The sequence below is a fragment of the Canis lupus genome, chromosome 14, assembly GCF_048164855.1.
Source record: "Canis lupus baileyi chromosome 14, mCanLup2.hap1, whole genome shotgun sequence".
Taxonomy (NCBI): domain Eukaryota; kingdom Metazoa; phylum Chordata; class Mammalia; order Carnivora; family Canidae; genus Canis; species Canis lupus.
In genome coordinates, this window is record NC_132851.1 from 39572551 (window position 1) to 39600506 (window position 27956).

Consider the following 27956-nt stretch of genomic DNA (forward strand, 5'->3'; position numbering starts at 1 on the left):
GTACCCAGTCACAGCCACAGAGGGCCTGGCTTGGCCAGCCGCGGCCCAGGGACCTGGTCGGGTAAGCAGCCATCTGTCAGCAGGCTGAACTACTTGGCTTTCATCCCGAAGGCAGCAAGGAGCATTTCATGGGGGAAGAGGCCTGGCCTAAAGTAGGAGCTGCTGGGGAACGGGAAGAGCCCGAAGCCAAGCTGAGGAAGCAGAGCTAGGCAGAGGCTGCCTGGAATGTGCCCCCGGCGTCCTGCCTGGACAGCCAGAAGGGGCAGGATGCAGGGGTTACGGGGTGGCAGCACATGGCCGTGGCTCAGGGCTCCCAGCTTCGGAGTTCTTGTCCCCCAGGAGGGGAGTGTAAGGAGCATCCTGGCTTGAACAGCCCACAGGTGGTGGCCAGAATCTGGGAAGGGTGAGAGCCAGGAGGAGAAAGCAGAGCACCTGCTAGGCAGCTTCTGGGTGGGCAAGAGGAGGAACAGTCAGCGGCCCGAGCGGGATGGGTGCTCTGTGTGCTCTCGGGTCTGGGAAGAGGCCTCAGCCCCATGCTTCTAGGAGCCCTGGGGTTTGGAGTCCCACGTACTGGAGCCACCAGGGCCTGACTGGGTTGCCCCCCAGCTGAGGACCAGGCCCCACCTCCGCCACATTTCATGGCCGTGGGGCTATGCCCTGCTCTCCGTCCTCCCAGCCGCTCGGTCTGCTGACGGGCGCAGAGATGGGGGCACTCAGTTGGCTCAGAAGTGTCTTTAATGACTCCAGATCGCAGCCCTCCACAACCCTGGCCTGATGCTGGTGAGCAGTCAGCAAAAGTCGCCTGAGAGTTTCAGGACAGGCTCCAGGGACCTCGGGCCCGGAGGGATCAGGCCATCCTCTCTCTTCGAGACCTGGGGGTGAGGGCAAGACGGGTCATCCTGCTGGCTTTACCACCGTGCCCCCCCTTACCCTGCTCTGCCCTTGGTACCTTTGGCGGCTGGTGGGTGGAGGCTGCAGGAAGGGGGTCCCAACTGCAGGGCTTCTGGGTGCTGCACATCTCACAGCCGGGTCGGCTGGGGGCATTGATGAATGTGCAGGAAGGGCAGGACCAGCCAGGCTGGGGAGGCGGGGAGACTGCGGCTGCTTCTCTATCCTTCAGCTGCCCAGCAAGTCCCAGGCCCACCCGGCCCAGTCCCTTACCCACCTGAAGGGGGCTGGGGAGGCTGGCTGGCTGAGGCGCTCTGGGCAGCCCCAGTGACTGCGGAAACAGGCGACTTAGTTCCCCATCTGTCTTCTGGGGGCCCAGAGGGCTGCGTCCTGCAGTAGATGAGGTGGGGCTCAGCGCGTGTCAGCTCCCCCTCTCCCTCCCCTCCACGTCAGGCACTAACCTGAGGCCTCTCCGGGCGCTGAGAGCAGATAGAGGAAAGCAGGATCCCCATCCCGCCGGACCCCATACGAAGCAAGGCTGCGCTCGGGCACACACAGGCACTGCCCGATGACCCAGCGCTGCACAGCTGGCGGGAAGCCAAACTCCGAGAACACCTGGGGCCAGAGCATCGAGGCCAGGTAGTGTCACCAGAGCCCCCGGCCCCCAGCAGGTCTCCCCAGCCCCCATGCTTACCTGCTCCTGGAGAGTTGCGATGGTGCAATGGGGGTGAACTTGCAGGGACACGTGGGCAGAGGACGCAGCATCTTCAACTGTGACCTGTAGCCTGGGCCAGAATACAGGTCAGGGGGGAGGCTGAGCACCCCGGAAGGCTGGGACGTCAGAGTGCAGCAGGCCTCACCTGATGGGGCCAGGAGGGAAGCAGGCCTCCCGGAGCCGGACGCTGAGGGCCACGTGATGCTGGGCCAGCAGGGCTGCTGCCTGGGCTGCCCCCTTCTCATCTCCGTCCTCGATGGCCCGGGCCAGGCGCCCCACCAGCTCCTCTGTGGGGGGAGAGAGGCCCATCAGGGCTGAACGCACCCTGCTGCTTCCAACCCCCTCTGCCAGCTGCCTTTACCTTTCTCCGGAGAGTCTCCAGGGCTCCAGCAAAGATCCACCTTGGGTTGTGGGGTCTGGAGTGTGGGCACTTCGGGGGGGCTGGGTGGGGACACAGGGCATGTGTCTGGGCCCAGGGCTTGGGGCAGGCTGCCTAGGAGGGAAGATGTGGGGTGGGCAGGGGTCTCCTGAGATCAGAAGGCCTGACGTCTGGTGTCGGTTTCCAGGACACGTGCCCTCCCTGCTTACCTCAGCCCACGCCAGGGCCCTGGACCACACGTTAAGCAAGACCTCCCCCAACCTTGGCCCTTGCAAACCCCTAAAACGTCCCTGCCAACCCCTCGGAGCTGCAGCTGCACCTGGCTTTTCCTTGGGCTCCACCTTGCTCCTGTCTAGCCCCACCAGGCCCTTCCACCAGAGCTTGGCCACTTCTCGCCTCGACTGGCCCCACGAGCCTGCCAGGGATGCTCCCTTGGCACCCAGAGCCCCGCAGTTAGGGTGGTCTCCCCCTGGTGCCTCAGGGACCTCCATCCTCCCTACTGGCTCTACCGTTGGTACGTCAGCCCAGGACACCTTGGGTGCTCCCGCTCCACACAAACCCTCCTGGGCCCCTGCCTGCAGGGGCCCTGACCGAGCTGGCGGTGCCGCTGTCTGCCCGGCTTACCTCCCACGTGAGGCCCAGCCCACCCACTGCTGACGCAGCTCCTGTGACGGCCTCAGCCCTCAGTATTCGCAGCTGTCTGCCCCCTGACCCGGCCTGACCTGGCCCTGACTTGGCTGAGCCCCGGGATCACATGCACACTCATGCCTGGGGGCTTTCGGACCTGCCGCTTCCCGGCCACATGGGTGAAGGGTCCACTAGGATCTTCAAGTTTCACCTTAATGAAGCTTTCCCTGCCATCCTACTTAAAATACAAACCCCTCCCAGCGCTCTAATCTCCTCCACCATCTGAAAAGATCTTACTTATTTTTGTTTCAATTATATATATATATACATATACATTTTTTAGGAAGTGAAGAGTGAGTGGGAGAGAGAATCTCAAGCAGACTCCCTACTGGGCGCAGAGCCTGACTTGGGCTCCTTCCCGTGAACCCTGAGATCGTGATCTGAGCTGAAATCAAGCGTCAGACGCTCAGCCGACTGAGCTGCCCAGGAGCTCCCCAACCTACTTAGTTGAGAGGCACCTGGCTGGTTCCACTGGTGGGCCATGTGACTTGATCTTGGCGTTGTGAGTTCAAGCCCCATGTTGGGTGTAGGGATAACTTAAATAAATACGGGCGCCTGGGTGGCTCTGTCAGCTAACCGTCAGCTAAGTGTCTACCTTCAGCTCAGGTCGTGACCCCCGGGGCCTGGGATGAGCCCTGCAGGCTGCGGCTCTCTGCTCAGTGGGGAGCCTGCTTCTCCCTCTCCCTCTGCCCCCTGCTGTGTGTGCACCCGCTCTCTAATAAGTAAAGTCTTTAAAAAATAATACATACTTTTCACCTAATAAGTATTTTTGGGCCGACACAAGGTCACGGTAGTTCCAAGCGTACAACACGGCGATTCCACAAGTCTGTACCCTACGCTATGCTCCCTGCAGTGCGTGTTTACCTGTCTTAGGTGTCTGCCTCCCTTTTAGGATCTGAGGTTTGATCACGCCACACCCGCGAGGCGTGAAGTGCTCAGTTCAGAGCAGGCGCTGACTACAGGCTGCGCTCTAGGCCTCTCTTCCGCCACCGCATACGGTTTCCTTCTTACTCTCTGGCAGCTCTTCTGACACCTTCGTGGCCTTGTCCTCTGCTCCCTGCATGTCCGCCTGTCACTGCTCTCTTGCTTCGCTCCCCTAGTGAGCTGGGTGACCTTTCCCACCAGCCTTTACCCTTCCGGGCGCGGGTGCCCTGTGCCCTTCCTCCTGGCTAGCCGTGTGCCCCGTGCCCTTGCACGCAGGCTCTGTCTGGGCGCTCCACAGTACTTCTCCCTCCAGCTTTGCCTCAACCACTATGTCCTCCGTCTCGTTAGCCACGAACTCCTGCCAATTCCGTCTCTGGAGAAGCCTCGTCTCCAGCAGGTGCCAGCCAGTGTCGGTAGCTCGGATCCCGCCTGGGCGCCCCGGCTGCCCCAGCCCCAGGCCCGCCTGCCCTGCCCCTGCGCACCTGTCGCCCTCCCCCTCCCGGAGCCTCCCGAAGCCTCCCGGAGCCCGGCTTCCGCCCGCCGCCCCGCGCAGGCTCCAGCGCTCAGCCCCGGCCCGGGCGCGTCCTCGCCGCGGCGCACTGACCATCGCGTCCCTCCATGGCGGCCCGTCGGACCAGGGCGGCCCAGCGCCGAGCGTCCCGGGCGTCGAGGAAGTGCAGGCTCAGGGCGCCGGGCCCTCCCGGCGGAGGCTGCAGCTCATGCCGGCTGGGGCCTCGGACCGTGTAGGAGACGGACTCCAAGGGCCACTCCGAACCGCCCTACGGAAGGCAGAGTCGGGCCACTTAGGCGGCCCCGGGCCGGTCCTCGCGCCGCCGCGCCGCGCCCCCGCCGCCCGCACTCACCGCCCCGGGGCCCGCGCCCAGCAGCTGCAGCCGGAGACGCCCGGGCCGCTCTGGGTCCGCGCTCAGCTGCAGCCTCCGCAGCTGCGCCTCGGCGTCCGGGCCCGCGCCCAGCGGCCTCACCGTGGCCTGCACCGCCAGCAGCACGGCGGCCGGGCCCGGGCCCGAGGGCGGCGCCATCCCATCTCCGGTCCGGCCGCGCTTCCGTGGGCTCGGGGCTCCGAGCGCCTCGGCCGACCGGAAACTGGGGCCGCGCGCTTGGGGTTCCGGCCGACACCAGAGGGTCGGAGCGCCAGCCTCCCGGTCCCGCTGGGCCCGGGACCCACACGGCCCGGAGGCTCGGCGGCGGAGGCGTGGTCCAACGGTCCGGGCCCGCCCCCCCGCGCCCGGCCGGTGCGGGACGCAGTCCCCGGGCTCCTTCCGGCCCGCCCCCCGCCCCGCCGGCCCACCCCGGGGGCCGCCAGCCACTCTCGGGAGCGCGGGCCGACAGCAGGGGCGGGACGCGCGAGGGGTGGCAGCCAATGAGCGCCAGGGGAGGAGGCGGGCTCGCGCGGCCCGGAGCGTGACGGACAGGCGGCGCAGCCAGTCGGAGCGGACGCGAGGAGTGAGCGACGTCAGCCGTCCCCAATGGCGCTCCGAGCTCCAGGTCCCGACGGCCGGAGCGGGCCACTCAGGGGCGGGGGGCCGGGCCTTGCGGACGCTTGTTGTTGTCCGGCCCGGGGAAGCAGAGGTCGCTCGGCCGCTCCTGCGCTCGTCCGGGCCTCGGGTGGCGGTCGGCGGGCAGGTCGGTCGCGGCAGTCGGTCGCCGTGCAGGGGCGAGGCTATGTCGCGGTGGCAGCCCGGCAGGGCCGGCAGGGCCGGGAGTAACGGGACGTCGCCGCGGAGCCTCTTCCCCCGGATACAGTGCGGCCCGAACGGAGGCCGCGCCGCCGCCCTCCGGTCCTGAGGAGCCCGCGCTGCCCGGAGCCCACAGCGCCCTCTTACCCGCGCCGACGTCCGCCGGCCCGACCCGGCCCGGCCCCCGCGAGCGCCGCGCCAGCAGGTGGGTGTCCGCCCGGCGCCGGGCGCCCAGGCCAGGCCTCCAGAACTCCAGCCCCCAGCGGACTTGGCGCCGGCGCGCGTGCGCGGCCCGGGGCGCGCGGCCTCCTGGGACGTGTAGTTCTCCGCGGCGGGCTCGGGGCTTTCCTTGGCCCCGGGCGGAGAGGCGGGTTCGGCCGCCTGACCCCGGAGCGCCCCGCGGCCGGCCCCGGGCCCTACGGGGGTCCTGCGGCCTGCCTCTGCCTCTGTTCCGAGGAGCTCGGCGCACTTGCGGAGAGGAACGGAGAAGCCTATGGGTTTCCTGTGCGCCTCCCTGGGGAGCCCGTAGGACAGGGGAGAGCGCTGCCCAGGTGACCGACCGCAGGCCCCCGCCTCGGTGTTCGGGTCCTCACCGGGCGCAGGAGTCGGCCCCTGGGCTACTGCAGGGATCCCGCGGGCTCGCGGCGACGCCCCCCACCCCCCATGGTGGGTGATGCTCTTGCGGCGGGACGGCCGTATCCCGGGAGATGAAGCCCCGGACCCTAGCATGAGCGGGACCCCAGGGCGCCCTGGGTGTCGGGGCGGGGAGCAGGGGCTGGCGGAGCTGGAGTTTCGGCTTGCCACCCTCAGGTAACAGGATCTGCTCTGCCTCTCCTGCCCCTGCCGACGGCAGGGGAAGGACCCAGCTTGTTGCTAACGGCTCCACTTGCCATCAGGGAGGCCAAAGGCTGAGCCCCAGGGCCCAGGTCCTCATAGACTGGCCTCCTGTCCTCAGGCAGCACTAGCCCCTCTGAGCACAGGACCCCCCTCCCCCCCAAGGACATGAAGCTGTTGGAGAACTCCAGCTTTGAGGCCATCAACTCACAGCTGACAGTGGAGACCGGTGATGCCCACATCATCGGCAGGTGAGGCCCGGCCTCCGAGGGCTCGCGTCTCCCAGGTCACCGTGGCCCTGCGTTGAGCCCTGTGGGTGGCAGGCTCCATGGTCCCCCCTGCCCCCTGCAGGATCGAGAGCTACTCATGTAAGATGGCAGGAGACGACAAGCACATGTTTAAGCAGTTCTGCCAGGAGGGCCAGCCCCACGTGCTGGAGGCACTGTCTCCACCCCAGACCTCAGGCCTCAGTCCCAGCAGGTGAGCCGGGGCAGAGTCTGCCCGCCGGGGGCCATGGGGTGCAGCGCCTGTGGGCTCATGCTCTTCTCCGCGCAGACTGAGCAAGAGCCAGGGTGGTGAGGACGAAGGCCCACTGAGCGACAAGTGCAGCCGCAAGACCCTCTTCTACTTGATTGCCACGCTCAACGAGTCCTTCCGGCCTGACTACGACTTCAGCACAGCCCGAAGCCACGAGTTCAGCAGGGAACCCAGCCTCAGCTGGGTGAGGGCCGGGTCAGGGGTGGGGCCCGCAGCCCCCAGCTGTCCTTACCACCCTGCCTACTTCATTGGCCCCTGGCTCTGCCCCGATGACGCGTCCTGTCCTGCAGCCTAGTCACCCCGACTGTGACCGCCCTAGGTGGTGAACGCAGTCAACTGCAGTCTGTTTTCGGCGGTGCGGGAGGACTTCAAGGCCTTGAAGCCACAGCTGTGGAACGCGGTGGATGAGGAGATCTGCCTGGCCGAGTGTGACATCTACAGGTAGGCTGGCATCCCTGCAGGTGGGCCCCGGGTGTGTGCGGCACTTGGGCCTTCATACTGCCTCTCGCCTCACGCCCCCCAGTTACAACCCAGACTTGGACTCAGATCCCTTTGGGGAGGATGGCAGCCTCTGGTCCTTCAACTACTTCTTCTACAACAAGCGGCTTAAGCGGATTGTCTTCTTCAGCTGCCGCTCCATCAGGTTAGCACCTTTCGGCCTCCTTTCCCTTAGCTCCTGTGGGGCCCACACACCACTTCCCCCGCTGTGCCCACGCCATTCCTGATTTTGTCCTCCTTGGACCTCCTCCCTGGGGTCAGCAACAGGCCAGGGGTAGGCAGTCCTAAGACCAGTTCCCACACCTCCCCCAGTGGATCCACCTATACTCCCTCGGAGGCAGGCAACGAGCTGGACATGTTGCTGGGGGAGGAGGAGGAGGAGGAGGAGGAGGAGGAGGAGGAGGAAGACGGCGGAGGTGGAGGCAGTGAGGGCGGACCCGAGGAGACCAGCGCCATGGAGGAGGACAGGTGTGTGATGGTTGCTGTGGCCTGGCTCTCTGGAGTCGTGTGGATGGGCAGAGTGGGCACCCTCTGGCCTGATCTGGCTGTCGGCTCCTCTGAGCTCACCGTGCACCGCCTTCTACCCAGGGTCCCGGTGATCTGTATGTGAGGACCAGGAGCAGAGGCCCCAGCTTCATTCAGCTTCACCAGTGCCTGGAACTGCCCACTCCAGGGGCCCCAGGGCCTCCCCAGCTGGTGGCCAGCCCCTGGCCCTGCCTCGGCTCCACACCACCGAGGCCACGCCCACCTAGCCCTTTGGCTCCCGCCTCCAGATGTCTACTTACCCCACAGGCTCCAGCTGCCCCTGCTGTGGTTGGACAATAGCACAGGGCCTGGTGGGAAGAGTCACTGCCCTTTCCCAGTGAACTGACACAGGCAGGGACAGCTGGACTACAGAGTTTATTTTTATATTTTGTGCCGGATCGGGCCTGGGCCTGCACACTCCAGCCCAAAGGGCCTGAGACCCAGTCAGCAGGCCCCTGTGGTCACCACCCTGGGCTCGTCCAGCCCCTGGCGCCCACCTGTACCCCCTCCCCCACCTCGCCCGTTGGGCAGCGTGCACTGAGTGTCACTTTGCTGCAGCTGGTTTGTTTCCAATAAAAATTTCTGTGACTTAGTGGGGACCTAGGCTCTGTGCTGTGTTGGGGGTGGGGTCTGCGTCGAAGGCGGGGCCTACCGGCGTCTGGTAGCCTAGCAACAGTAGCAGGGCCGTTAGGCGGCCTGGACCTGTAGCCGGAATGGAGACCGAAGTGTCAGATGCGAGTGACAGCCAGCTTCTGGACCAGGACCTGTATGATACTGACAGCTACGACGTCCCAGACCCGGGGCTGCTCAAGGAAAGGAATGGTGAGGGGGCCCGGCCTCGCCCACGCCCCCATGACAGCAGGCACGCCTCCCTCAGGCCTCCTTCCACCACGCCCCCATGACAGCAGGCACACCTCCCTCAGGCCTCCTTCCACCGCCGCCCCGCCGCAGCCCTGGGCAGTCCCTTGACCCGGCCGGTCCCCCCCGGGAGGTGCCCGCAGCCTAGAGCCAGAGCTCCGAGACCACTCTGACAGCGCTCCCCCTGCTGACCCGCAGACTTGTTTCCGGAGCCAGTCCCACCGCTTTTTACCAGCAGCTCGCGGCAGCAGAACATGACCCCGCGTGCCCGCGCCCACCAGCTGTGGCTGCTCCTCCGTGCAGGCCTCCGAGACTTCGTGGAAAAGGTGGGGCTTGCCTGTGGCCCTGCCTCTTCCTCTAGGCGTGCCTAGCACCCCCCACCTCTTCTCCTAGGCATGCCTAGCACCCCCACCTCTTCCCCTAGGCGTGCCTAGCACCTCCCCCACCTCTTTCCCTAGGTGTGCCTAGCACTCCCCACCTCTTCCCCTAGGTGTGCCTAGCACCTCCCACCTCTTCCTCTAGGTGTGCCTAGCACCCCCCACCTCTTCCCCTAGGCGTGCCTAGCACCCTCCACCTCTTCCCCTAGGTGTGCCTAGCACCCCCCACCTCTTCCCCTAGGTATGCCTAGCACCCCCCTGCCTGGGGCCCCCACCTCTTCCCCTAAGTGTGCTTAGCACCCCCCACCTCTTCCCCTAGGCGTGCCTAGTAACCCCCCCACCTCTTCCCCTAGGCGTGCCTAGCACCCCCCTGCCTGGGGCCCCCACCTCTTCCCCTAAGTGTGCTTAGCACCCCCCACCTCTTCCCCTAGGCATGCCTAGTAACCCCCCACCTCTTCCCCTAGGTGTGCCTAGCACCCCCCACCACTTCCCCTAGGTGTGCCTAGCACCCCCCACCTCTTCCCCTAGGCGGGTGCCCTGCCTAGCACCCTGAGGCTCCGCTAGGCAGGCACACTACCTCTCCAGCTCCCCACCCCATCCCATCATTGACCACAGGTCTGCCCCTCCTGGCCCACAGGAAAAGAGAGCCGAGCTGTGCGTGGCACGCTTGACCCATGGGCTAGAGCTGCTGCGCCACCTGAAAGTGGCAGCCGGGCTGTGCTGGGTGGCACAGGATCCAGTGGGCAGACGCTTCGTGGTGCTGGATGGTGCCGGCTATCTCCACCTGCACAGAGAGGATGGCTGGGCTTATGAGAAGCTACAGGCCCCAGCCGTGCTCACTGGGCTGGTGGCTGTGCCTGGCCCCCTGGGTGCTGTGAGCCGCTTCGTGGGCTGGGGCCCGGAGGGGCTGGCCATACTAAGGCCTGACTTCAGCCTACTGTGGCTGAGCAAGCCAGTGGTGGGCGGGATGCCGGACCACCAGCCCATCTGCTGCCTGCCAGTGCCCAGCCTGGGGCTGTTGCTAGTGGCATTGGCAGGTGGCAGCCTGGCGCTCTGGAAATTCCGTTCAGGGGGTCGCCGCCTGGTGCTGTGGGGCTCACCTCTGCGGCTGCCACCAAGCTCTGCAGGTACACTCACCCATTTGGTTCTGGGGCCCCTGTCTTCCCACCAAGTCCCATGCTGTTTTGCGGCCTATGGCTCTGCCGTGCTCATCTTTGATCTGCACACCTGGGCCCTCGTAGACGTCCGCCGGGACCTGCACAAAATGTGAGGGAGGGACCTAGGGATGGGGAAAGGACAGTGCATGGGAGGGGTGGGGGGGTGCGGCGGAGGTGAGTCCGGGAGGGTGAGCAGCCGGTGGCAGGGGCCCGGTCCTGTCACATGGAGGTGCTGGGGCTGCAGGGGCCTCGTCTTCCCCTTCAGCACTATCTTGGACTTGGCCTACTGCCTCGAGGTAGACGCCGTGGTGACAGCCTCTCGGGACAGCACGGTGAAGGTGTGGGAGACCGACTGGCGGCTCCGGATGGTGTTCATGGGCCACACAGGTGTGCCATCCCACCGCAGCCCCTGGGGCCCGCCTGTGTCCACCCCGGGCTGCCCGGACATCCGACCCAGTGCCCGGCTGCACCCAGCGACCGTTCCCTCCCACAGGCCCCGTGACGGCCGTGGCTGTGCTCCCCAACTCGTCCCTGGTGCTGTCCGCCTCGCAGGACGGGACGCTGCGCACATGGGACCTGCAGGCAGCGGCCCAGGTGGGCGAGGTGGCGCTGAGCGGCTGGGCCCGAGACGCGGCGGCGGCGCGCGTGGACCGCCTGCTGGCGCCCGCGTGCCCAGGCTGCCCGGTGCTGTCGTTGAGCGCGCGCGGCGTGGCCTTGTGGCGCCCCCGCGAGCTGTACGCCCCGCTGGCGCGGCTGTCGGCGCCCGTGCTGCTCCTGCAGGTGGCGCCCGAGCTGCCCGCCGCCCCGCGCGCCCTGCTGCCCACGCGCCTCGTGTGCGCCTGCTCTGACGGCTCGGTCCACCTGCTGGCGGCGGCCACGGGGCGCTCGGTGAGCGCGCTGCTGCTGGGGGCTTCCAAGCCCGCAGCCGCGCTGCTCTACTGCCTGCCCCGTGAGGCGCTGTGGCTGCTGACGCGCGCCGGCCACCTGCTGTGCGCCACTGCCGCGCGCCGCCCCATGCGCGTGCTGCTCCGGCTGCGCCCCCCGCCTGCCCCCGCGCCGCGGCCCTGCTGCCTGCACCTGTACAGCCACCTCGCCGACCCGCGCAGCGCCCTCGCCGCCTGGGAGGCCGTGCGCCGCCGCGGCGGGGAGCTGCCCCCCGGCCACCTGGCCGGCGCCTGGGACGACAAGAACCGGTGGGCGCTGGGGCCGGCGAGGGGGGGAGGGGTGGCAGGGCCCGCGCCAACGCTCTGATGTCGCGCTAGGTACCTGCCCGTGGTGGGCCACACGGACGGCACTCTGTCCGTCCTTGAGTGGCGCCACGCGAAGACCGTCTTCCAAACGGCGGCACACAGCCCGGGCCCGGTCACCGCCATTGCGTCCACCTGGAACAGCATCGTGTCCTCGGGTCCATACCTCCCCTTGCCCCGCGGCAGGCCTGGGACCCCTCCGTCCCCGCACAGGGCCCAGCCCCGGCTCCTGCCCCCACAGGCGGCGACCTGACCGTGAAGATGTGGCGCGTCTACCCGTACGCTGAGGAGAGCCTGAGCCTGCTGCGGACCTTTTCCTGCTGGCACCCGGTGGTGGTGCTCTGTGCGCTGGGGAAGCGGGTCACTGTGGGCTTTGAGGACCCTGACACTGCCACCTACGGCTTGGTGCAGTTCGGCCTGAGCAACAGCCCCCGCTGTGATCACCGGCCCCAGGACGACCCCACGGACCACATAACTGGTGAGCGGGCGGGCAAGAGCGAAGCCCAAGCCACCGTGTGGCCCTGGTCCCTGACCCCAAGCCTTGGTCCCTCAGGCCTGTGCTGCTGCCCCACGCTCAAGCTGTATGCCTCTTCCAGCCTGGACTGCACCGTCCGCATCTGGACGGCGGAGAACCGCCTGCTGCGGTGGGCTGGGGCTGGGAGGGCGGAGGGCGGGGTGGGGGCCTGTGGGCTACCGGCTGGGGTCTCCTACCTCCACCCCCACCAGAGCCTGGTGGCTTGGGGGCGGGGTTGTCCCTGTCCTGGCTTCCTGCTTGGTAGAGCGGGCCAGACCCTTACCCTGCATGCCTCCAGGCTCCTGCAGCTGGACAGCCCCCCTCAGGCCCTGGCCTTCTGCAGCAACAGTGGGGACCTGGTGTTGGCTCTGGGTTCCCGACTCTGCCTGGTGTCTCATAGGCTCTACTTGCCCACATCCTACCTGGTCAAGGTATGCAGGAAGCCCAGGACACGCAGGAGGCCGCTGCTGTGGGCAGATAAGCCCCCGAGGCCAGGGCTATGCATGCCTTTCTCCCATTCAGAAGCTGTGCCAGAATGTCCCTGAGGTGGTGGATGACCCTCCGCTGCCCCTGACCAGCCAAGAGTCGCTAACCTCAGCCCAGCTGCAGAGGCTCGCCAAGCTGCATGGGGCGGCCAGTCTTAGGTGTGCCCGCAGGCCCCGCAGAGCAGTCCTGGAGGCCCCTGCCCGACTCCCTGAGTCAGGGCCTGGCCGTGCGGCCCCAGAGCTCCTGGGCTGCATGGGCCACCCCAAGCCTATCCTAGCCCTGCCATCCCTCTTCCTGGATGCTGGCTGTGCCCTGCCAGAGGCCTGGCCACCCCCACCCCCAGGTCTTTGTCCCAGCATCCGCCCCATCCCGCCGCTGATGACGCTGGTGTCCCACCTCTACCTGTCCCTGTCTGCAGCACAGACTTGTCTTTCATCCATCACCAGACGGGAACACCTCAGCAACCAGTGTTGGAGGAGGTGGGGTGGGTCCCGACCCCATCACCACCCCAAAGTCCCAACCCGCACCCTGCACCCTGCCCGGGCCCAGGCCACTCCCTTTCAGTCCTTGGGATAGGTCTGGGATCCCTGTGGTTGGGAGGCAGATGGCAAGACCGAAGGAGGACTGAGCTGACCCTTGACCCTTGGCCCTGACCCCAGGATTTGGAAGCCCTAGTTACTCGGGATCAAGACCTTCAGCAGCTGAGACTGGGGCTGGTGGTCCCGGCAGCCCATCCCCCACCTTCCTGGCAACAGCAGCAGGAGGCCTTTGACAACTACCTGCGCCTGGTCTATGGCCCGGGCTTGCTGGTAAGTGTGAAGCCTCCCCCAGCCGCCCTTCGCCTGGGGCCTCCGAGGCTACCTGTCTCCCCTGCATCCCTCCCAGGGCGTGCCTTCTGGAAGGGAGTCCCAGCAGGAGAGCACTGTGACCCTCATAGTGGAGAGAGAGACCTGGGACGTGTGCACCTTGCCCAGAGCTGCCAGCAGTGTTCGTCAGGCAGGGGTCTGTGCCGAAGCCCCAACAGTGCCAGCAGCCCACTCCCTACAGGACCCGGGAGCCGTGGGCCAGCACCTTGCCCACCCTCCCCGAGTCCCTATGCCCACCCCACACACACACCGAGGAGTGCACAGCAGGGCATCCCAGGTAAGGCCTCCCACCCCTCCCACCTCTACCTTGACCCTGTGACCCTACTGCCACCCTGTGACTCCTCATCCCTCATCCCAGCTGCTGGTCCACTCCTCCCTGAGCAGTAGCCTGGGCCTCAGTCTGGACCTGCAGCTGCAGCTGGAGCGGCTCCCCGGAGAGAAGCGTGTGGGCCCGGGCCCACCGACCCCCAACCTTCAGCACAGGGTGAGGGGGGCTGCTGCCTACCCCAGAGCAGGGCTGCAGGGGCACTGAGGGTCCATGCTTGGCTCTGAGCCCCTCTCCCGTCCCCAGGTTCCCCTCTTTTCAAAGAGGCGGCCCAGGGAGCTTCTTTCCAACCTCCGAGGCTTCTTTCCTGCCGCCATTGAACATTACGAGGTGAGAGTCCCTTGCTCTTCCCAGAGGCACCTCTCTCGTGCAGAGGCAACTTTCTTATGCACCCTGTCTTCCCTTTGTTGCTAATCTTGTGCTCGAGTCTGACTTGAGAGCCATGCCTGGGGATCCCTGGGTGGCTCTGCGGTATAGTGCCTGCCTTCAGCCCAGGGTGTGGTCCTGGAGTCCTGGAATCAAGTCCCACATCAGGCTCCTGTGTGGAGCCTGCTTCTCTCTGCCTATGTCTCTGCCTCTCTGTCTCTGTGTCTTTCATGAATAAATAAATAAAATCTAAAAAAAAAAAAAGAGAGAGAGAGAGCCATGCCTGCATGCTGCCCTCCACCCACCTCCTGGCCAGCCCGGTTGTGGTGCTGCTGTTCTCTGTGGGCCCTGACTCCTGGCTCTCTGGCAACCAGCTGCCAGAGGGCCAGAGATTCCCAGAGAAGACACCGGGCAAAGCCAGAGCCTCTGCCAGCTGATTCTGCCCGCACACCTCCTTCCCGGTTAAAGTGCTGGGTGGGTCCTGTATGGACTTTGTCTGGAAGACCAGAGTCCTCTCCCTTTAGAGGAGCAAAGTCCATAGATGTTGGCTTTGCAACTCGCCACCTTCCCCACCTATCCCACCCTAGATACCCAGGGGGGCCACACTCTGGCCCTGTCACCTGCCTGGGTGGGTACTGATCCTTCCCGTAGCTGTGCCATCGACCCAAACCCGCAGCACCCCCTCCGAGCTCTTCCCACTGACCCCCTTCATTGCTACAGACAGCTCTGTTCCAGGTCTGGGGGCCTGGTCCCTGGAGAGCATGTGGGGGTGTCAGCGCTCCCCAGCTTCTCAGTCGTCACAGCTGCCATCTCACTGACTACTCTTCTGCTTGGTTTCTTTCCAAAGGTCCTCTTTGCCTGTTTGTGTGTTTGGGGGTGTCAGCTGAGAAAAGAGGCAGAACTGAAATGAAATGAAAGCATTTATTTGGGGTCTTAGAATTCCAATTCGGGGAGCAGAGATTTGGTAGCAATCCAAACCGAATCCTACTGAGGAGTAAAAGCCAGGGGACTTTATTATTTTTTTTAAGATTTTATTTATTTATTCATGAGAAACAGAGAGAGAGAGACAGAGACACAGGCAGAGGGAGAAGCAGGCCCCAGAGGGAGAAGCAGGCCCCATGCAGGGGGCTGGATGTGGGACTCCATCCAGGGTCTCCAGGATCACGCCCCGGGCTGAAGATGGCGCTAAACTGCTGAGCCACCTGGGCTGCCTAGCGAGGAGACTTTATCAGCAAATTGCAGGAGCACTAAGAGACTTACACAGTTGTTCTCCAAAAGCTAGGATTGGAAGAATTCCAATTACATTGTACACTCCGCTGGTTTTCTGAGTACTTTAGTTTGTTTACAGGAAAATAGCTTTGTCGAGTGTCCACTTTTTGTTTTTTTTAGGATCTTATTTTTTTTTAAGATTTTATTTATTTATCATAGAGAGAGAGAGGGAGAGAGAGAGAGGCAGAGACGCAGGCAGAGGGAGGAGCAGGCTCTATGCAACAAGCCAGATGTGGGACTCGATCCCGGGTCTCCAGGATCACCCCCCAGGCTGCAGGCGGCGCTAAACTGCTGCGCCACCGGGGCTGCCCTAGGATCTTATTTTTAAGCAATCTCTACACCCGACGTGGGGCTGGAACCCACAACCCTGGGATAAAGAGTCACAGGCTTCGGGACTGAGCCCCCTGGGGGCTCTGCAGAGTGTGCACTTTATTCTGGTCAAAGATGCAGGGCAGCAGTCCTGTGTTCAGTGTGGCCGGTTCCATATGATTCCTCTTTCAAAAACAGGATAGAGTTTTAGTTCCCAAACCGTCTATAATGTTCAGAGGTTTTACCCAAGTTCGCGTGGACAGGGGGTGTGAGGCCAGTTGAGCTGCCCGAGACCTGGCTGGCAGCCGGGGCTTGTGCTGGGGGTGCCAGGTGCCCCCTGAGGTGGGGGTCAGCTCGGCCTGTCAGCCGGCCCCCCCCGTGTTTCCCTCCCCCAGAACCTGCAGACGCCCATCCGCTTCCCCGGCAGCGTGCCCAACTCCGTGGTCCTGCAGCACATGTGGCTTCCCGGGGAGGTCAGCGGCCTCGGGGCCCTCGCCCAGATCTCCAGCCGAGGCAGACACAAGGCAAGGGGGTGCGGGGGTCCCCGCCCTGGGGGTCTGAAGGCAGGGGCCTGAGTTCCCCGCAGCGTGCCAGCCCGGCGGCCACCTGTGCCCTCCGCTGCGCAGGTGAGGAGGAGCCTGGATGACGTGTGGCTGCCGCGGCGCATCAGGCGGCGCCAAGCCAGGTATCACCAGAAGCTGATCCAGTGGTTGGGGGAAGAGGAGGAGGAGGAGGAGGAGGAGGAGGAGGAGGAGGAGGAGGAGGAGGAGCGGAATCTGGACTGGGCCTCAGATTACCTGAGCGCAGAGGAGCAGCTCTTGGAGTTGGAGGAGCTGGAGGCGCAGGTAGGCGCGGGCGGGGGCGGGGCAGCGGTGGGCGGGGCGGGGCTGTGCGGGGAGAGGTCTGCAGCTGCCCCCCCCCCCCCCGCCGCCCCCGCACGCCCCGGAGAACCTGGTCCTGCAGCTCAGGCAGCGCGCGGGCGCCAGGACCGACGCCAGCTCTCGCCGCCTCTCGTACCCCTATGGGCGCTCGCTCTGGAAACAGCGCTACGGGCATCTGCCCAGGTTCCTGCATTTCTTCATCGTCCAGAACTGGTTCAAAAAGCTGTTCCCCATCTTCACCCTGGAGGTTCGGGGGCTCGGGCGTCGGGGAGGCCCAGGCTGGTGGGGGCGGTGGGGCGTGCAGGGCGCAGGGCGTCAGCACGCGGTGCCCGCAGGCCTACCCTGAGGTGGGCACGGTGGAGGGCCTGGCCTCGCTGTTCACCGACCTGCTGTGCGAGGCGTCCTGGGCCGACTGCGTGCACATCCTGCGAGCGCTGCTGAGGCTGCTGCCCAACGTGAGCAGGGACCTTCGGGACCGGCTGCAGGACGTCCTCGTGCGCCTGCTCAACCTGGACCGGCCCCCCAGCCTGGAGGTGCGCCGCTGCCCCGCCCACCGGGCCGCCCCGGGGCCTCGCGCTGCCCATTGCCCACGCTTTGCTCGGCTGTGCTCAGGACCCCACGCAGAAGCAGTTCGTGATGCTGGCGCTGCAGCTGCTCCTGGCCTGCTCCCTGGAGTCCCGCGAAGTGGTGCTGGAGCTCATGTCCTACTTCCTGTACTCGCCGGTCTCCTGCCGGTGAGTCTTGCTCCCGGCTAGTTCTCCCGCCAGTGGGGGAAGGGGTGGGGGAAGGCGTCTGGAGCAGCTCCCCTCACCTGTTCCAGGCCCGAGCTCAAGAAGCTGCTGGACGGGCTGGGCCTGCAGGACCCACAGGGCTTCCTGTTCAAGGAGATGATGACCTGGGTCCAGGGCCCCGACGCTGACTCCAAGGCTGCCCTGCGCAAACGCTGCTGCCAGAAGCTGGAGGAAATGATCCACTGGCTGCAGGTCCTGGTGGGCAGGGGTGGGGCAGGCCACTTGTGAGGGAGCCTTCTGTCTTTCCCCCAGCCCCTGGGCTTTCCCCTAGTGCTTGAGGGGGTGGGGAGGGGGATCCAGGTGAGGCGGCCAGCACTTGCCTTGCTCAGCCCCAGACCCTCATTGGTCCACTTATGTCCCCCAACCCTCCATCTTTGGGGATCTTCCTGCCCCTCCCCAGGAAGGAGTCTGCAGCCAGGTCTCAAGGCTGGGGGCCACCAGTGCCTCTTGACGGAGGGGAGCCTCTGCCTTGGGCTTGGGGGGCGATGTCGACTGGCTGCTTCCCCCCACAGATGGAGTCCTTGCAGCCTTCTGTAGCCAAGTTGTCAGAGATGCTGCCCAGGGTCTGTGAGCCCTCAGCACCCGCACCTTCTCCCAAGGAGGTGCTGTCACAGGTCTCTGTGCTCTCCTGGTCACCTCACGAGTCAGTGATGCCCTCGGTCCCTTCCTGGGCCCCCTCACTAGTGGTCTCACCTGGGAAGCTGGACTTGGCCACCCTGGAGTCCCCAGCCAAGAAGGTGCTTTCACCGATGCACTTCACACCGACCAGGCGCATGCTGTCCGAGACCCTGCTGCACTTCTCCCTCTCTGAGGGCCGCTTGAGCTCCTCAGTGCCCACCACGCTTCGGGAAGAGCCACTGCCGCTGGAGCAGACGGACTGGTCACGGTCACAGATGCTGGACCTGGGCCCCATCGATGCGCTGAACTTCTTCTGTGAGCAGCAGCGGGTCCGGCAGCAGCGCTTCCTGCAGGAGGAGCGGCAGGGCCTGCACCCCAGCCCAAGCCCGTTGGTTCCCAACACAGTACTGCCTCAGCCCCTGGACTGCTGGTAAGGGGGCCCTCACACTGGGACAGGGCCTGTGGGGGGCAGCATAGGGGCTGGCCGGACCACACCTACCTCCTTATCTCTGCAGGCACTACCCCATCCTCCGGCTTCAGGAAGCCAAGCTCCAGGGGGCTCCAATGAGACTGAGGGGTGAGTGGGGGACAGGGGTTGAAATGCACAGCACCATCTACCTCCACCCTAGCTGGGGTCCCAGTGGGGACTGACCCCACCCTGAAGTCACACTGTCCTGCTGGCCCACAGGCTGGATGCGGTCCCAGCTCTGGGTGGCCCGTACCCTCAATGCCTCCATCCGGATGCTGAAGCTGCCACTGCCGAGGGTGGAACTTCAGCCTTTCCCCCCCAACTGGCCCAGGCCTGCCCGTCCGCTGCCCCCACTGCTCCTGCAACCCGCTTTGCAGCGTTATTTTCTGCCAGATGATATGAACCCTGACAGCTACAGTTGACCAGGCCGGTGGCCCAGTCTCTTCCTCCCCTTGGCATGGAGTCGGGATGTGGCTCTCCAGCCAGCTATTCTTTTCTGGAAATAAAGTTCAGAGGTTATGGCCAGAAAACTGGATGCCACCTTTATCTTTAGGGGCTGCAAGTGTGAGCAGGACAGTCTTGGTGGTGTGATGGATCTGCCAGTGGCCACCTGGAAGGCAGGAACTGGGGGCACGGTGGAATGTGGTGTGGTCGGCCCTTGGCAGAGCAGCATTCCTGGTGGGTGGGTCTGTCTGCCAGGAGAGAGGCCCATCACGTGGGCACATCTCGGCTCAGGCACTCAGCCTGTATTTATTAGTAAGTTACTGGGGTCAAGATAGTGGGGACTCATGGGCCAGTGAGTGGCCAGGCACAGAGGGGATGAGAGAGTCTAGATGGCTCTGTGTGTGTGTGTGTGTGTGTGTGTGCACGCGTGTACGTGTGTGTGTTGAGGGGGTGGGGGCCTGAGTTTGTTGGTGCTTTGCTACCCATGGCTAGAAGGGAGAAGAATTGATGAAGGAGTTGCATGTGCTTTTATCCAAGAAACAGCATCCTTTTGACCCTTGTATATAAAAATTGCCAGGAGACAGAACTTATATGTGAAGTACAAGATCTCAGAGGGCTTTGGCTTCCTTCTGAGCCATTAGGGCCTCCCAGGGCACTGGTCCCACAGCTTGTGGGGCACTTGGCCCATGTGTGCACTCGCTATTAGGTCTGCCTTCTTTTGTTTTGTTTTTTAAAGATTTATTTATTGGGCGCCTGGGTGGCTCAGCAGCTGAGCGTCTGCCTTTGGCCCAGGGCGTGACCCCAGGGTCCTGAGATTGAGTCCCACAGTGGGCTCCCCACAGGGAGCCTGCTTCTCCCTCTGCCTGTGTCTCTGCCTCTCTCTCTGTGTCTCTCATGAATCAATAAATAAAATCTTAAAAGAATATTTTTAATAAAAATTTATTTATTCATTTGAGGGAGACAGTGTGAATGAGCAGCGGGGAGGAGTAGAGGGAGACCATTCAAGCAGATGCCCCACTGAGCAGGACCGCAGCACCAGGCTCCATCTGACGACCCTGAGATCACCATCTGAGCCGAAACCAAGAGTCGGATGCTTGACCAACGGAACCCTCCCAGGGCCCCCTGGGTCTGCCTTGGTGAAGGGCTGTTCTAGCTTTTACATTCTCCTTTGGGGTCGTGGAGCAGCAATTTCTTACCTTTGAATGTTTTCAGCCTCTGACTTCAGAAGTTTTTTCTCAGTGTCTTTCTTTCTTTCTTTCTTTCTTTCTTTCTTTCTTTCTTTCTTTCTTTCTTTTTCTTATTTATTTATTTTTTTTCTCAGTGTCTTTCTAGATAAAATTTATCTCTCACACCTTCCCCACAACCCCAGAACTGTGCCTGGGCTCTTGTCATGGCGACTAGGGCAAGAATTGCCCAGTCTGGAGAACTAAAGACATGACATTTGTATAAAAGGGCCATGCCGCCTAAAGCAAGGACTGTGGGGTGCATCGTAGTCTGCTTCTTCTGGTATTTCATTCAAATTATAAAAAGCAATCAATTCTTGTAAAACTACCAACATGAGAGTGACGCCCAGCTGGCTCAGCCAGTGGAATGTGCAAATCTTCTCAGGGTTGTGAGTTCAAGCCCCATGTTGGGCATATAGCTTACTTTAAAAAATAAAGGTTAATTAAAAATAAAAATATATTAAAAATATCAACATGAGGGGTGCCTGGGTGCTCAGCGGTTGAGTGTCTGCCTTCGGCCCAGGGCATGATCCTGGAGTACTGGGATCGAGTCCCACATCGGGCTCCCTGCATGGAGCCTGCTTCTCCCTCTGCCTGTGTCTCTGCCTCTCTGTGTCTCTCATGAACAAATAAAATCTTTTAAAAATAATAATAAATAAAAATAAAAATATCAACATGAGAGTAGGGCAAGTTTAAACAAGTCAAAAACCCACTAATTATAAAGGGAAATATTAGTATATGTTTATTAATACATATTAATATAGTTAGTTTAAAATTAATCTATTAATCTATACCATTCAGAGAATAAAAAGGCCAGAGAGTGAGAGGAGATGTCTGTAATACATGTAACATGTAACATGATGAAGATGAAGTGGCATAGAACCAACTTGCTTTTTGGTGTCGTCGTCATAGCTACACAAGGTGTACCACTGACATTCCTAGAAGAGAGAAATTTATTGAGAAAGTAGATTAGAGACCCCTGAGTGGCTCAGCGGTTGAGCGTCTGCCTTCAGCTCAGGTCATGATCTCAGGGTCCTGGGATCGAGTCCCACATTGGGCTCCCTGCTCAGCGGGGAGCCTGCTTCTTCCTCTACCCTATAACCCAACCCTGGCTTATGCTCTCTCTGCCTCTCTCTCTCTCTCTCAAATAAATGAAATCTTTATTTTTATTTTTTTTTTAATTTTTATTTATTTATGATAGTCATACAGAGAGAGATAGAGGCAGAGACATAGGCAGAGGGAGAAGCAGGCTCCATGCACCGGGAGCCCAATGTGGGATTTGATCCTGAGTCTCGAGGATCGCACCCTGGGCCAAAGGCAGGCCCCAAACCGCTGCACCACCCAGGGATCCCTAAATGAAATCTTTAAAAAAGAATTTCAACAAATCAATAACTTTTAAAAATCACACAACGCAACAGAAAAAATGTACAAAAAGCTGGAATGGAATTTTCACTATAGAAGAAATCAGGATAGCAAACGCACACACGTATTCCCTTCACTTCCTAACAGTGTGGCGTTAAGGAGTTACCTGGCTCTCTGAGCCTTGGCTCCCCATGTATGAAATGGAGATGATGATGCTCAGAGGCTGCGCACTACTGTCATGAGTAAATGAACTTTTTTATCTAACACACTTAGGAAAATAATGCCTAGCACAGATGATGCAGATAGGAAAGCCAGACCCCATGGGCAGCTCCGGTGGCACAATGGTTTAGCGCAGCCTGCAGCCCAGGGTGTGATCCTGGAGACCCGGGATCGAGTCCCACATCAGGCTCCCTCCCTGCATGGAGCCTGCTTCTCCCTCTGCCTGTGTGTCTCTGCCTCTCTCTCTGTGTGTCTCTCATGAATAAATAAATAAAAATCTTTAAAAAAAAGAAAAAAAAGGGATCCCTGGGTGGCGCAGAGGTTTGGCGCCTGCCTTTGGCCCAGGGCGTGATCCTGGAGACCCGGGATCGAATCCCACATCGGGCTCCCGGTGCATGGAGCCTGCTTCTCCCTCTGCCTGTGTCTCTGCGCCTCTCTCTCTCTCTGTGACTATCATAAATAAATAAAAATTAAAAAAAAAAAAAAGCCAGACCCCTTCCTCGCATCATTTACAAAAGTAATGTTCAGATGATTTGAGGATTGCAATGTAGAAACTGAAACAATAAATATATTAGAGGTAATTTAGAAAAATATTCCCTTAGAATACTTAGAAGGAGGGATCCCTGGGTGGCGCAGCGGTTTAGCGCCTGCCTTTGGCCCAGGGCACGATCCTGGAGACCCGGGATCGAATCCCACGTCGGGCTCCCGGTGCATGGAGCCTGCTTCTCCCTCTGCCTATGTCTCTGCCTCTCTCTCTCTCTCTCTGTGTGTGACTATCATAAATAAATAAAAAATTTAAAAAAAAGAATACTTAGAAGGAAAAGAGACAAATTTGCAGATTAAAAAAAATTATAGCAAAAGATGCCATAAAATCAAGGACAAACTTCAAAGTGAATTGTATATTCAAATGTAAAGCTGAAAAATTTAGAAGCAAATATAAAAGATCTGGGATAGCAACTGAGGAAGCGTGTTCAGACTCAGACACGCCCAAGATGCCTTCTGTGAAGGAAATCAGAAAGTTGGACTTTATTGACTATTGTTTTTTGTTTTTTTAAGATTTTATTTATTTATTCATGAGAGACTCACAGAGAGGCAGAGACAAGATGCGGGGAGCCCAATGTGAGACTCGATCCCAGGTGCCCGGGATCATGACCTAAGCCAAAAGCAGACGTTCACCTGCTGAGCCACCCAGGTGTTGGTGCCCCAAGTCTGTCAAATTTTAAACTGCTCTGTCAAAGGCCATGTCAGCAGGCTGGAAAGACAAGCCATGACCAGGAGAAAATGCTTGCACGTGGCCTGTCCACAGAGAACATCTAGCTGGAAAGAAAAAAAAAAAAAAAAACAGCTTCCAAAATTAACTTAGAAGCCAAACAATCCCACTAGAAAATGGGTGAAAGAAAAGAAAGAAAACGGGTAAAAGAAGCAAACATTTCAGCAAAGACGAAATGTTCCTCATCCCCAGCAATTAGAGGAACACAAATGAAGAACACCTAAAATAAAAAAAGCTGACATCGCCAAAGCTGGTGAGGATTCGAGCAACCGGGTCTCCACATGCTGCTTGCGGGAATGCCAACTGGTCCAGACACTCGCAAACCATTTGGCGGTTTCTGGAGAACAAAACATGCCAGCACTAGGACGCAGCGGTCCCAGGCATTTACCCCAGAGAAATGAAGATTGATGCCCACACAGAAGCCTGTACACTAAGGCTTTATGGCCGCTTTACTCGTCACAGCCCCAAACTGAAAATGACATGGAGGTGCTTGGGCAGGCGGACGCGCCCGCGAGCTCTGTAGCAGCAGGATGAAGTGGTTGACACGGCGACAACCTCCAGAGGTCGTAGGCTGCGTGATTCCACTTCCGTCACACTCGTGAAATGACAAGCACGGAGAGGAAGCACAGGCCCGTGGGTGCGGGGGGGAGGCCGGGAGCACAACAGCAGGACACCGTGGGGAGGGCCCTGCTCCCTATTTCTATGGCGGCACTGAGAGCAGAGGGGGAGGTTCATGCTGAAAGGTTACGGGTTCCGTTGGGTGATGAAAACCTTCTGGAAACACATGGTGGTGATGGTTGCACAGACCACGAGTGTAATTAATGCTACTAACTGTACACTTAAAAATGTTTAGGGGCACCTTGGCTGGCTCAGTTGGTGAAGCATACGACTAGATCTTGGGGTCGTGCGTTCAAGCCCCACCTTGGTCATAGAGCCTACTTTATTTATTTTTTTTTAGGGGTCCCTGGGTGGCGCAGCGGTTTGGCGCCTGCCTTTGGCCCAGGGCGCGATCCTGGAGACCCGGGATCGAATCCCAAGTCAGGCTCCCGGTGCATGGAGCCTGCTTCTCCCTCTGCCTGTGTCTCTGCCTCTCTCTCTCTCTCTCTCTCTCTCTCTGTGACTATCATAAAAAAAAAAAAAAAAAAAATTATTTATTTTTTTTAAAGATTTATTTATTTATGATAGACATAGAGAGAGAGAGAGGCAGAGACACAGGCAGAGGGAGAAGCAGGCTCCACGCTGGGAGCCCAACACGGGACTCGATCCTGGGACTCCAAGATCGCGCCCTGGGCCAAAGGTAGGCGCGAAACCGCTGAGCCACCCAGGGATCCCCATAGAGCCTACTTTAAAAAAATGGTTTAAATGGCCAATTTTGTTATATGCATTTTACTACCATTTAAAAAAATTAATAATATACCAAAACCCATCGAATTTAAATGGATGATTTGTATGGTATATGGATTACATCTCAATAAAGCTATTTTACAAAATGGACAGGAGGGGCACCTGGGTAGCTCAAGTTGAGCGTCTGACTCTTGGTTTAGGTTTGGTCATGATCTCGCAGTAGTTGGATTGAGGCCTGTGTTGGGTTCCTGGCTGGGCATGGAGTTGGCTTCAGATTCTCTCTCCCTCTCCTCCCCCTTCTCCTCCACCCCACCCTTTTCTCCACGTATGCACACCCTCTCTCAAATAAGTAAAATACTTTTTAAAAGAATAAATAATACACAGGAGTGTCCTTCAAGGGCCTTCCACCGGCCAAATTCTGGATCACAGTAATGAGAGTATTCTATTTCTTTTAATAAAGGAAGACTCCGTGAGGGGTGCCTGGCTGGCTCAGTTGGAAGTGAGTGCGATTCTTGATTTTGGGGTGAGTTCAAGCCCCACACTGGGTGTGAGGATTAAATAAATTTACTTTAAAAACATTAATAGGGGCAGCCTGGGTGGCTCAGTGGTTTAGCGCCACCTTTGGCCCAGGGCGTGATCCTGGAGTCCTGGGTTCGAGCCCTACATGGGGCTCCCTGCATGTAGCCTGCTTCTCCCTCTGCCTGTGTCTCTGTCTCTGTCTCTCTCTCTCTCTGTCTCTCATGAATAAATAAATAAAGTCTTTAAAAAGAACATTAATAATAATAGTTTTAAAAAGACCCCATGAGGGGCAGCCCCGGTGGCGCAGTGGTTTAGCGCCACCTGCAGCCCAGGGCGTGATCTGGAGACCCTGGATCAAGTCCCACGTCAGGCTCTCTGCATGGAGCCTGCTTCTCCCTCTGCCTCTCTCGCTCTCTCTCTGCATCTCTATGAATAAACAAATAAAATCTTAAAAAAAAAAAAAAAAAAAAGACCCCATGAGTCTTCATTGACATAATAAATGAACAAAATAGGGCAGCCCGGGTGGCTCAGCAGTTTAGCGCTACCTTCAGCCCAGGGTGTGATCCTGGAGACCCGGGATTGAGTCCCACGTCGGGTTCCCTGCATGGAGCCTGCTTCTCCCTCTGCCTGTGTCTCTGCTTCTCCCTCTCTCTCTCTCTCTCTCTCTCTGTCTCATGAATAAATAAAATCTTAAAATAAAAAATGAATAAAATAGGTAAAGAAAAAGCTTTTTCCTTTACAGTAAACAAAAACTACATACAAAAACTAGTGAGTGAAAGGTGGATGAGGAACGGACTATTTACATAGTCTCAAAGTATTTCCCCATAAAACATTTACTAAATACAAAGAATAAGAGTAACCTATCAGTAAAGAATGCTGGACAATTCACCTTAATTAAGTAATCAAACATCTCCTATGTGGGGGCAAACTAGTATCTTGCCATCTGATGGGACTCAACACAAAGAGCTCGGTCTCACTTCCATGGTATTCCTTTTTTTTTTTTTTTAAGATTTATTTATTTGTGAGAGAGAGCAAAAGCGTGTGCCCATGCGAGGGGGAGGGGCAGAGGGAGAAGCAGACTCCCCAGTGATCATGGAGCCCAACACGGGGCTTGATCCCAGGACCCAGGGATCATGATCTGAGCCGAAGGCAGACGCTTGACTGACTGAGCCACCCAGGCGCCACCCTCCATGGTATTCCTACCAAAAATATATGACCTGAGTCTCATCATGAGGCAGCCAGACAAATGCAAGTTGAGCAACAAAAGAGCTGATTGGTGCTCTGCAAGTGTCAAGGGCATGAAAGTCAAAGACTAAAGAGTAGTCCCCAGTAGAAGGAGACTGAAAACAAGTGACCACACCCTTTGCTAAAAGGTCATTATTGGGATAACTGGGAAATTTGAGGTGTCTGGGTCAAGGGTACATGGAAGTCCTTTCTACAACTCTTGTAACTTTATTAAATTACTTCCAAAAATTTTGTATCTTTTAATATATCTTGGGAATATTTAAGGCTCCCTACCTGGTGATTACACTAAATGATTCCTTGAATCAGTCAGAGCAAGTGCTTGCCGGTTTGCCTCTGGACACCAGTGGGCTCTGAAGGTACACATTTTGTCTCAGTCAGATGGACCCCCCAGATGCACCAGATGACAACAATTACCTAGTTTATCCATAATTTTCTGATTCCATTTCTTGAGAAATCTTTGACTCTTATGGGCAGGATCTGTGTGTCAGAGCATGTGGTTTCCTTGGAGAGATGGGCATTTCCTTGGACTTATCTACCCTCTCCCTCAATTTCAAGTGAGTGGCTTTCACATATGGCTAAGTTGGGACTGAAGCTATGAAGTGCCTATGGATCTTACCTGGGGACAAATCCCAGCTCTTGGATCTTTTTACCCGCTGACTTCAGGGGCATGCAGTTCCCTGTTGGTGGCTCTCCTGGGCCTCACTGTCCCTATAGGCTTTGTCCTAGCCCTTAGAGTGAAAGAAAAAGAATATCAACCTACTAAGCAGCCTATAACCTATGTAGAAGGACATAAACCATGAAGCAAGGAATAGGTGAGGGGAAGCTTGTATTAGAAAACAACGTTTCAGGGATCCCTGGGTGGCGCAGCGGTTTGGCGCCTGCCTTTGGCCCAGGGCGCGATCCTGGAGACCCGGGATCGAATCCCACATCAGGCTCCCGGTGCATGGAGCCTGCTTCTCCCTCTGCCTGTGTCTCTGCCTCTCTCTCTCTCTCTGTATGACTATCATAAAAAAAAAAAAAAAAAAAAAGTTTAAAAAAAAGAAAACAACGTTTCAAACCAATGACCTCAGCCTTTACCTTAAAAAACTAGGAAAAAGAACAGCAGGTGACACTACTACAGATGCTACAGACATTAGAAGGATAAGGGAATAGCATGAACAACTTTATGCCAATGAATTTGACACTTTTGATGAGCCAATTCCTTGAAAAACACAAACTACCAAAAGTTACTCAAGAAGTGACACCCTGGGGCACCTGGGTGGCTCAGTTGGTGAAGTGTCTGCCTTCGGCTCAGGTCACCCAGGACTGAGCTGTCCCAGGTGACCTTGTGGGGGGGGTGCGTGGGGTCCCTGCTCAGTGCTTCTCCTTCTCCCTCTGCTGCTCCCCCTGCTTCTGCTCACTCTCTCTCTGGCTCACTCTCAAAATCTTTTTTTTTTTTTTTTAAGATTTTTAAAATTTGGGATCCCTGGGTGGCGCAGCGGTTTAGCGCCTGCCTTTGGCCCAGGGCGCGATCCTGGAGACCCGGGATCGAATCCCACGTCAGGCTCCCGGTGCATGGAGCCTGCTTCTCCCTCTGCCTATGTCTCTGCCTCTCTCTCTCTCTCTCTCTCTCTGTGACTATCATAAATAAATAAAAATTTTAAAAAAAGATTTTAAAAATTTATTTATCCACGAGAGACAGAGAGAGAGAGATGCAGAGACAAAGACAGAGGGAGAAGCAGGCTCCCAGCAGGGCGCCCCATGTGAGACTCAATGCAGGGACCACAGGATCACGCCCTGAACTCAGCCACTGAGCCACCCAGGCGTCCCCAACTCAAATCTTTAAAAAATACATTGAAAAAAGAAAGTGATTTTTTTTTTTTTTTTAAAGAGAAGAAAGCGGGCAGCCCGGATAGCTCAGTGGTTTAGCGCCACCTTCAGCCTAGGGCGTGATCCTGGAGTCCCGGGATCCAGTCCCATGTCGGGCTCCCTGCATGGAGCCTGCTGCTCCCTCTGCCTGGGTCTCTGCCTCTCTCTCTGGGTCTCTCATGAATAAGTAAATAAAATCTTAATAAGAAAATTTAGCAAACTTAATACGACGATACATGAAAATGAAAGTAGTACAACCAGATGG

At 59.1% G+C, this 27956-nt stretch overlaps 3 protein-coding genes and 1 long non-coding RNA gene across 15 annotated transcripts; 2 read left to right on the forward strand and 2 right to left on the reverse strand.

Annotated features, from left to right (window-relative positions):
- Positions 1-717: 717 nt before the first annotated feature.
- SHARPIN (SHANK associated RH domain interactor) lies at positions 718-4820 on the reverse strand. 2 transcript variants are annotated; one of them, XM_072775600.1, is made up of 9 exons: positions 4457-4820; positions 4198-4372; positions 1965-2096; positions 1749-1890; positions 1583-1673; positions 1350-1503; positions 1166-1278; positions 950-1078; positions 718-872 (listed from the first exon to the last, which is right to left on the reverse strand). In XM_072775600.1, exons 1-9 carry the CDS (start codon positions 4631-4633, stop codon positions 789-791), a joined length of 1197 nt encoding a protein of 398 aa, XP_072631701.1. In that variant the 5' UTR covers positions 4634-4820; the 3' UTR covers positions 718-788. The 2 variants fall into 2 exon arrangements, with proteins under 2 accessions (XP_072631701.1, XP_072631703.1); XM_072775602.1 differs by lacking the exon at positions 1965-2096.
- Positions 4821-5157: 337 nt separating this feature from the next.
- On the forward strand, positions 5158-8276 carry MAF1 (MAF1 homolog, negative regulator of RNA polymerase III). Of its 5 annotated transcripts, none has more exons than XM_072775653.1 (8): positions 5158-5495; positions 6246-6375; positions 6476-6604; positions 6680-6845; positions 6981-7102; positions 7185-7304; positions 7421-7627; positions 7748-8276. In XM_072775653.1, exons 2-8 carry the CDS (start codon positions 6293-6295, stop codon positions 7767-7769), a joined length of 849 nt encoding a protein of 282 aa, XP_072631754.1. In that variant the 5' UTR covers positions 5158-5495; positions 6246-6292; the 3' UTR covers positions 7770-8276. The 5 variants fall into 5 exon arrangements, with proteins under 5 accessions (XP_072631754.1, XP_072631756.1, XP_072631755.1 ...); XM_072775655.1 differs by having other exon boundaries at positions 7472-7627; XM_072775654.1 differs by having other exon boundaries at positions 6290-6375.
- A 95-nt stretch (positions 8277-8371) lies between these two features.
- Positions 8372-21041, forward strand: WDR97 (WD repeat domain 97). Of its 7 annotated transcripts, none has more exons than XM_072775440.1 (24): positions 8372-8506; positions 8741-8868; positions 9557-10185; positions 10342-10463; positions 10570-11269; positions 11339-11481; positions 11565-11801; positions 11877-11967; positions 12136-12268; positions 12360-12481; positions 12742-12802; positions 12983-13132; positions 13209-13466; positions 13548-13673; positions 13761-13844; positions 15854-15990; positions 16093-16303; positions 16407-16586; positions 16675-16872; positions 16952-17073; positions 17160-17322; positions 17643-18178; positions 18264-18325; positions 19618-21041. In XM_072775440.1, exons 1-24 carry the CDS (start codon positions 8398-8400, stop codon positions 19632-19634), a joined length of 4719 nt encoding a protein of 1572 aa, XP_072631541.1. In that variant the 5' UTR covers positions 8372-8397; the 3' UTR covers positions 19635-21041. The 7 variants fall into 7 exon arrangements, with proteins under 7 accessions (XP_072631541.1, XP_072631542.1, XP_072631537.1 ...); XM_072775441.1 differs by having other exon boundaries at positions 19626-21041; XM_072775436.1 differs by lacking the exon at positions 19618-21041 and adding an exon at positions 18437-18747.
- On the reverse strand, positions 18441-27939 carry LOC140604317 (uncharacterized). The gene is made up of 2 exons (XR_012007277.1): positions 26460-27939; positions 18441-20822 (listed from the first exon to the last, which is right to left on the reverse strand). It is a non-coding gene; the product is annotated as an uncharacterized lncRNA (long non-coding RNA).
- Between the last annotated feature and the right edge of the window lie 17 nt (positions 27940-27956).

Bases quoted from the DNA above. Each gene is read 5' to 3' on its own strand.
- SHARPIN (XM_072775600.1), bottom strand. From the start codon at position 4,633: ATGGCGCCGCCCTCGGGCCCGGGCCCGGCCGCCGTGCTGCTGGCGGTG. The intron at 2,097-4,197 runs GTCAGTGCGCCG...CTTCCCTCCTAG, and splicing joins CGCCATGGAGGGACGCGATG to GCAGCCTGCCCCAAGCCCTG. The intron at 1,079-1,165 runs GTGGGTAAGGGA...CCGCCTCCCCAG, and splicing joins GCCTCCCCAGCCCCCTTCAG to CCTGGCTGGTCCTGCCCTTC.
- MAF1 (XM_072775653.1), top strand. From the start codon at position 6,293: ATGAAGCTGTTGGAGAACTCCAGCTTTGAGGCCATCAACTCACAGCTG. The intron at 6,376-6,475 runs GTGAGGCCCGGC...TGCCCCCTGCAG, and splicing joins GATGCCCACATCATCGGCAG to GATCGAGAGCTACTCATGTA. The intron at 7,103-7,184 runs GTAGGCTGGCAT...CACGCCCCCCAG, and splicing joins GCCGAGTGTGACATCTACAG to TTACAACCCAGACTTGGACT.
- WDR97 (XM_072775436.1), top strand. From the start codon at position 8,398: ATGGAGACCGAAGTGTCAGATGCGAGTGACAGCCAGCTTCTGGACCAG. The intron at 10,186-10,341 runs GTGAGGGAGGGA...CTTCCCCTTCAG, and splicing joins CGCCGGGACCTGCACAAAAT to CACTATCTTGGACTTGGCCT. The intron at 13,467-13,547 runs GTAAGGCCTCCC...CCCTCATCCCAG, and splicing joins TGCACAGCAGGGCATCCCAG to CTGCTGGTCCACTCCTCCCT.